The sequence below is a fragment of the Vicugna pacos genome, chromosome 6 (genome assembly GCF_048564905.1).
Source record: "Vicugna pacos chromosome 6, VicPac4, whole genome shotgun sequence".
In the NCBI taxonomy this organism is placed as follows: Eukaryota; Metazoa; Chordata; class Mammalia; order Artiodactyla; family Camelidae; genus Vicugna; species Vicugna pacos.
In genome coordinates this window covers 6,958,698-6,967,430 of record NC_132992.1, presented here as the reverse complement: position 1 = coordinate 6,967,430, position 8,733 = coordinate 6,958,698, and the positions used below count along the sequence as shown (strand labels likewise).

At 39.2% G+C, this 8,733-nt stretch overlaps 1 protein-coding gene across 1 annotated transcript in view; it reads right to left on the bottom strand.

The window, feature by feature from the left end:
• Positions 1 to 645: 645 nt before the first annotated feature.
• The window catches only part of VPS13C (vacuolar protein sorting 13 homolog C), a 156,727-nt gene continuing 148,639 nt past the window's right edge, over positions 646 to 8,733 (bottom strand). The window contains exons 81-83 of the mRNA XM_072962306.1: positions 4,504 to 4,627; positions 2,913 to 2,996; positions 646 to 2,601 (exon numbers count right to left, since the gene is read on the bottom strand). Of these exons, the coding sequence (XP_072818407.1) occupies positions 2,500 to 2,601; positions 2,913 to 2,996; positions 4,504 to 4,627 (310 nt within the window). The 3' untranslated portion in view covers positions 646 to 2,499. The remainder of the gene's footprint in view (positions 2,602 to 2,912; positions 2,997 to 4,503; positions 4,628 to 8,733) is intronic.

Sequence of the window (8,733 nt, the reverse complement as noted above, 5' to 3'; positions counted from 1 at the left end):
TGTACTCTTCCTTCAATCTTTCGATCGTTTTTTATTTCGCTATTTTCCTCACCGTGAGCCTGCTCTTCCTACTGGATAACCCAGTACTGGGAGAGCCTTCAGACTTGTGGTCGAGCTTCCAGGGGGAGCACGCAGGGTGGGAGACAAAACTGGGCAGACAGAGACAGAGTCAGGTTGGGCGGAAGCCTCCCAGGCTGCGGTGCAGTTTGAGAAAGGTTCTGCAAAGCTACCGAAGAGTCTCGGAGCCAGTCAGCTGTCAGAGGAGCTCCCTGTCTCCCAGGAGTGGGCCTGCCCCAGCATCCCTGCCAAAGGTCGCTGACTGATAGAAAGCATGGGAGGCACGGCCTCAGTGCAAACGCAGTGGTAATTTCACAGTGTGGCAGCTGGGCCCAGGGTCACATCTGTTCTCTGTGTCCTCCCAGTGCCGCAGATCTGTGCCACAGACCTCCAGTGTGGTAAAGGGGCCCACATGCCCAGGAAAGCTGTCTCCTGCCTATTACCTTTTAGAGCTCTCCACAGCTATTAATCTAACGTCTCACTGTTACGGGATGGAAGAAGAAACACGAAACACATAAAACGTAAAAGCATCTGAAAAAAAAAAAGTCAAAGCAAATGTTATTGAATATTTAACACAAGCCCACAAAGTTTTCACACCTGTAAACAATACACCAAGTGTTTTATTTCTCTCAGTAGCTCATATGCAAGCAATTGACTCTCAAAGCATTTTTAAAAAACACAGAAGACATTATTATACTTTACTAATGAATTCCTTCTGTCCCAGGGGATTAAATCAAACGAAAATAGCACAAATATTTGGAAGTTTATTTCTAAGCCAACTGAGATAATGAATTTATAGGTTTCTATGAATTAATTTATTTAGTTCAATGTTTTGTACATGCCATCAGTATAATATAATTTCTTAAATATTAAGGACCTTGTCAATAGCTGTGATTCATATGAAACATATAATCAGATGCCTTAAATTCCTGATTAGATCAGTTTTAAAGCCATAAAATATTACTACACTTGAATAAACTTCAATTAACCACCGACACAGAAGTTCTGCTTAAATTAGAAGTTTTGTATATGATACTTTTCTTCAGAGAAAAACAAAGTGATTTTGAAAAGGTAAAGACCACCGTACGGTATCAAATATTTGGGGCATTAGCTACTCCACTCTCTTTTTTGGAGTCAACAGTAAATAATAACTAGAAAAATATTTTTAAGTTTTAAGGCCAGTCTTAAAAAAAATACGAATAAAGATAGTAGAAACATAACCACACATCAACAAAAACAGAGCAAAACCAAGTGAGTCTATAATTTCATTTCATCATTAATTTGGTGATTTGAGGTAAATACCATGTTAAAAACCATGAGCAAATTTAAAGATTCAGCCAAAGAAATTAAGTATTTTTGAGCACTTTTCCCCAAAAACTTTAATAGGCAGTATATCTCTGACCAGAATAAATGAGACGCAGAAAAGGTCAAAAGTAAGTGTCCTGAACTGATTCTCAGAGGCCTGCCCTCAGAGGACACAGCTACCAATTACGTTCCACAGTGTTGGTAGATGCCTTATTTTATTTATATATAAAGCAACTAGAGGTTTTCTTCATTGTTCCTGCTAAGTATTTAAAATACATTTGTAGCTATACACTAAAATTAAGTCTTAGCTTACGATGCCCTTAAAAATCTTTCATCTTATTAAAAACAACTTCTGGAAATAAAAAAATATTGAACCTTTCATATTTCTGAGTCTTGAAAAACTTAAAGTGCAACATTTTCATGCATCAGCGCATTATAATTGTACCATGTAAGTTCATCTCAAAAGAGCAAGTAAACAAGTTCCAAAACTTCGAGAGGACAGAGCGTAGATATTTTAAGGTTTGATTTTCCACATCTTGAAGGAGGAAAAATAAGTACCTAAGCAAAACATGTTTTTATCAGGAGAAAATAATGTTTTCATGAAAAGAAAACAGGAAACATGTCATTTCTCCCTTCAGTGGTTTCTCTTAGGTCAATTACCTGGTTTACCAAAAATGTTATATCGTTTCAATTACCGAACAAGTTACCCTTAAACAAAATAGCCAACATTTGCCCAAAGACTGGTCTGAAACCTCTCAGGAAACACTCGTCTTCTAAGCTCCTTTCTTATTCTTCAGTAAGGACTGTAATTAAAAAGAAGCCTACTGCCTTTGTTTTGCAATTTTGACATTAATCGAAGTTTCACTCTGAGTTTAAAGGGGTACTTCTTTAAGAGTCTGACCTATCCCGGTGGCAGGATCAAAGGGGACTGCTCACATACACATAGCTACAAAATCAGAGTCAAAACTAAAGGGGAATAAAGACAATCCAACACTAACTACTCTGGAAAAGAACTCTAAAACTAAAGGATTCCTTGAAAAATTCTCTTCAGCTGAAGATAGCAAGATAAAGAAGAGTGGTTTACAGAGAAGACCGTGATGGGTTTCGCGCCCAGCAGCAGCCCCCTGGGACCCGTGATTAAGATGGCATCTGGGGCCTGAGAGGTTTCAGTGATGACCGCTTCATCAGTTTTTGCTGCTGTCTCATTGACTGCGCATCCTCAATGGCATGACACGCTCTCTGGAAAACAAAATGTTTGCCATGAACGGTAACGACAAGGACAGGCTCATGTGCAGGAAGAGAAAGGTACAAAGTCAAGAACGTGAGCGCTGCACACAGGTCCAGAGAATACACAGTCAATACATGTCATGCTAAGACCCTTCTGCCCGATTTAAGCCCACGGCCTATTAGTTTAAGCCTAGATATCCATCCAAAGTTCTAAGTGGAAGGTCTTTTAGAAAAATAATGGGTATTATTAATTATGTCAGATTTTTTTTTTTCATCTTTCAGCTAAACAACTGAGGGGACGTTCTTTAAAGTAAATTGTTTACCTCTGCCGTGATGGTATCCTGCAGGTAAATTTTCTGAACATAGCCTTGATTGGCACTGTCTTTTTTGTGGAACAGACCCTGTTTCTGTTTCAAAAGAAACAGTGAGAGAAAAAAAAATTATTACTGGGAAGAAAAAAAAATTATAACCTTTAATTGAATGCTTAAATGTCAACTCTATTTTATAACCAGCAGACTAACCAAATACACATATTCAGGTAAGATAAGAAATATATCATTTTGGTACAAGGATAGTGGTTCCATGTGCGAGCTATTAGAATTTATGAAATTGGATGAGTATATATCTATCTGCATAAAATAACGGCTTTCTGCAGGGGATGATAAACAGCCTACAGAAATACCACTTGATAACTCATCACATCTGACAAATCAAAAAACCCTTCCTTCATTTCCTTGGCTGATAGATAAAATTCTTACATAATGTAAAATACATGGAGTCAATTCTCACCACTGATGTGAAAGAAAAGTGATAACTGAGGAATCTGTAATACATATGCACAGTGACACAGTCTTTCATAGTCTGAAAACTGTGTTTCCCACACCAAGGCACTCTTTAAATTTTGACGCTCTACAAGGAGGCAAGGCTGACATGCAAGATGGCATAGTTTCATCATAGTTGCTTTTATTTGTAAACTTACATAAAAATAAAAGTAAATGTAAGTTAAAGGACAATAGTAGTTACATCTCTAACTATTAATTTTCATTTTTAAATTTATTTTTAATGACGTTTACAATGTTGTGTCAGTTTCTGGTGTACAGCACAATGCTTCAGTGATATCGGAACGTACATATATTCATTTTCATACTCTTTTAAACCATAATTACCGCAAGATATTGAATATAGTTCCCTGTGCTCTACAGTACGAACTTGTTGTTTTTTATGATAAATGTTTTTCAGACAGTTTTCAGTGTTAGAGATAACGTCATTATTGTTTAGGAAGAAATGTATTATGGAAATTATCATCTTTGGAATAATTACATTTTTTAAAGGGGAGAAATTTAATTTATGTTATATATAATAAAAACTACACATTTCAAAGAAAAATGAGTCTGAGAACCAAGCAAAAGATGGGATATCATTTTTGCTAATTACTTTTTATGTAATTAAAAAGTTCTTCCTTAGAAAATGATGGAGAGGAAAGACATGAAAACATATTATATATTATAGAATGTAAAAGAATTCTATAAATGCCAAGTATTATTAAACATGAATGTTTCAGACATAATATTTATAATAGCCTCTTTAAAAGTCTAAAAAAGGAATCTTTTTAGAAGTATCTAAGATTATAGCAAAATAGTATCCATATGAAAATTTAGAAACCCTTCTATTTACTAATGCTTTGTTCTACCAAAAAGGAAGCATCAGTGGACAGAGTTGATATTTCACTCAACACAAAGACTGTCAGAAAATAAAGTACACAAACAAATATCTTTTCTTACATTTCAGCATATAATAATAATAATAATCCTTCAAATATTTTGTAGAGTTAAGTGTACAACAGAGTCATAAGGTATTCGTTTCCATTCATTTAACAAATTCTTGGCTCTAAAGGTGTGAACCACGTTTTCTTACCTCAACTGAAATTTTGAGCAGATTTCCATCGACACTAGGAGAACGCACAAAATCCTCAAATGGGTATTGCCAGTCTACGGACGTGTGGCCTAGGATTTCAACTTCCTTTATGCACAACACTCGCCTATTTTACAAAACAAAAACATGCAGGTTGTGACAGGGAGTTAATTATTCTAATTATTTCTCTCTGCTGGACGACATAGGTATTGCTCGGTAAGAAATGTAACCTAGCACTAACAAAGAGTATGCTTCACATAAATTTAAAAAAAAGCCTAGATAAGTCAAATAAAGAGCAAACATGGCACCTACCAACTAACAAAGAGACTGCCAAAGACTCCTCTTCTGCCAGTCTTGCAAAATTCAGAGAAGTGTCATGTTTTCTTTTTAAACTGACCAGAAAACTGAAATCATTTTCTTTGAAACACATAAGGAACAGGCTGTACTCTCACCTTGGAAGCAGTAAAGGCAGTAACCCCTGAAAATGTTTTACTTGGAAAATTATTAATTGCTCTTTACTGTCAAACATGTACACCTTCTAATCAAGAAAGAGTGTGCAGGAAATGTCACAGACCTCAAATGTCACGTCAGACTCACTAACAAATATCAGGTCTGAACACTGTAACACTGTATCACAGAGTATCCCATTTTACTCAATAGCAATTAAAAAAAAATCACAGAACCCTTAAAGGGCATCCACACTGATTTTCCAGTGTGGGATCCAGATTAGTTACTGATGTAACTAGACTTCATTCCAAAGTTTCTATTACAGAAAACAAAACTAGGAAAGGAGAATTTTTCATAAGAAACAAAGAAACAGGGTCTCTGCTTGAGAGGTGCTCAAAGGCTGGAAGGGGGACAAACTTGTAGATAAATGCTGCTGCAGTCAGGTAAGCACCATGGCAGTGTGTGCAGGAAACTCTTTTGCAGCCCAGGAGAGAGGGGCTGACTGTGCTGCTGAAGTAGGTGGCTTAAGAATTGATTCTTGAAAGGAACAAGGTCTCTAGGTGAGAAAGGGAAGTAACAGTCCAGACAAAGGGAACAGTGCATTGACGTATATAGGGTTATAAAAGGGGGAAGATTTATTTCAGGAATGTGGAAGTCTGTGGCTGGAGTACCAAATATATACAGAGGTGAGAAAATTAGCTTAGTATCAGATCTTTAAAGGCTTGCTTTTTTTTTTTTTTTTTTTGCAGGGGAATGGGGAGCTTTTAAGAAATTTTGACATTAACCTAATCTACAGACAATGGGAGATGACAGGATAAAGTGAGCTGTGGCCAATGGAGGAGCGATGGGCGTAGACAATTCAAGGTAGGAAGTGACTGTAACAGTCCAATCAGGAAACAGTGAGAGCCTCAATTAAGGCAGCGGCTGTGAAAAGAAGAGCTAGATTCTAGATGTTTGGAAGGTAGACTTGAATGAACTTGGGACCAGTGGGGTGTGGGGGCTGATACAGACGTCTGGCACTCTATTTATCTGCACCCTGCTGTTGAAACTTTGGGCATGTTTGGGGCTGTGCTGTGCCCTGTAGGAAGTTCAGCATCCCCATCCCCAGACTACATGCTTGCACCCTTACACCTTCCAAACAGCCTCCAGGATGTAGACTCCACTCCCCCCACCTCCTGCCTAGTAGAGAATCAGACGGCAGAGCTGCGAGTTGAAGGTAACTATTACAAATCACTTGTCAAAGGCAATTCACCATTCAGACTGTCTTAAAACTCTATTTTTTTTTTAAATTGAAGTACAGTCAGTTACAACGTGTCAATTTCTGGTGTACAGCACAATGTCCCAGTCATGCACATACACGCATATATTCGTTTTCATATTCTTTTTCATTAAAGGTAAAACTCTACTCTTGATTGTTCTAACAGCATTATTGTTCTCCTGCCACCTTACATCTCTCCTTCATTTTCTTCCTCCTGCCCCGTTTGCCAGAGCTCAAATCTTCGTCTTCTGTTCAACATACTCTCTCAGGGTGGTGTCTAAGAGCTCAGCTCCAGGTCTTTATTCAAACCCCAATTATCTACACCTATACCTATGTCTGTATCTGTATGTCTCCCTGACTACTGAGGCATCTCCACTTTGATATCTCAAAGCTATGACAAACTAAGTTCAAAACAAAAACAAAACAAATCATCTTTCCCCTGAAATTACTCAGGTTAAAAACCAGAAAGTCATCTTGTAGTCCCTTCTCTTCCATCTTCAATCACCCACCAGCCGCTGGTCTCTACTCCCTATATCTGCCCTCATTTTTCATTTAGGCCCTCACCACTGCTACCAGGGTAACTGCCTGTCTCCGTGGTAGACAAATTCTAAGATGGTCCCCAAGATCGCCCGCCCTCTGGTATATAGCCCCATATAATCCCCAGGACTACGAATATGATAGACTTCACATCCAAGATTAGGTTTTGTTATAAGCCACACGTGACTTTAAGAAGAAAGTTTATCTGGGTGGGCCTGACCTAATCTTGTTGGTCAGAGACCCTACGCCAGAGTTCAGAGTGCAGCTGCTCGTTTGAAGATGGAGAGAGCCACATGACCAGGAACGTGAGTGGCTCTAGGAACGGAGGGCAGCCGCCCAGCTGACAAATCAAGGAAACAGATCTCGGTCCTACTGCAACGAACTGAATTCTGCCGACAACATGAAATGAGCTTGGGAGGGGATTCTTCCCAAGATCTTCCAGAAGGAAGCTGACACCTTGATTTCAGCCTTGTGAGACCCTGAACAGAGGACCCAGCCATGCTGTTACCTGACTCCGGACCCACACAGATAATAAGTCTATTGCTTTAAGCTGCTAATTTTATGGTAATTTGTTGTGCAGCAAGAGAAAACTAATATGGTCTCTGACTGGCTCCCCTGCCTCCATTCTGAGCCTCCTCCAATCAAACTGCCTCCAGAGATCTTTCTAAACTACAAACCTCATCATATTACTTCTTGTTTGCAAACCTGGGAAAGGAAAAAGAGAGATGTATGTGTGTATGGTGTGCATATACCCCCGAGTGAAAAGCTGCAATACTGAATAGCAAAATAACAGTCCATACTTCAAAAAAAAATTAGTGATCTTCCATCACATTAATGATAAAACCTAAACTCTTTAGATGCCATGAGGAGACACCTATGACTCTTGACTCATCTCCCAACACGTCCTCACTAACATTCTACTATCCAACCATTCCAAACTACTCTTACTCTTCAAAGTGCCACCGTTTTATGCCTCCTCGTGCCTTTTGTTTACCAAGGACATTTCCATTCACTGTTAAGACTCAGCTCAAGAACCTCCTCAGCTAGAAAGCCTCCTTAGCTAACACTTTCCCCTGACCTTGGTTGCCACCTCACTAGACTGAGTTTTTCCCCTGTCTTCAGAGTCGGTACATCATTATAACATTATCACACTGGGATGTCATTGATAATTGGCAGGTCTCCCCATTACATGGGGAGGGGACAGAAGACGTAACTTTCAGCTCTGTGTCCCTGTACCTGTCATACATCTGACGGTGCAGTGCACTGAATGTTTACATCCCCCTCATATTTGTATATTGAATCCTGACCCCAAAGTGATGGTAATGGAGGTGGGGCTTTTGGGAAGTGATTACGTAGAGCCCTCATGAATGGGATTAGTGGCCTTATAAAAGAGGCCAGAGAACGTTCCCTTGCCCCTCTGCCATGTGAGTACGCAGCTAGAAGACAGCCATTCATGAATCAGGAAATGTGCCCTCACCAGACACAATCTGCCAGCACCTTGATCCTGGACTCCAGAACTGTGAGAAATTAATGTCTGTTGTGTAAGCCACCTGTCTATGGTACCCTGTTAGAGCAGCCCAAACAGACTAAGACAGATGGTTTAAAAAAAAAAAAAAAAGCCTGCTCAGGGAACAATTTCCTGATGAAGATTACTACCATAAAATGTCATGTAGGAGGGAGGACTAACTAGTGGAGCCACAGCTTAACAAATTTAGTTCATGGGAGTTTGCATTTCGCTTCTAAAAAATGATTTTAAAAAAAATACTGGGACCAGCTATTTTCATCTTTTCAATTATTATCTGTATCAGGGGTGGGCAAACTACGACCTGTAGACAAATCAAGGCCATGACCTGTGCTGGTAAATAAAATTTGCAGGGAGACAGCCACCCCCATTCACTCACATACTGTTCACAGCTACCTTCCCACTAAAAGAGCCAAGGGAAGTAGTCAGGAAACAAAGAATGGCCCTGCAAGCCTGAACATTTACTATG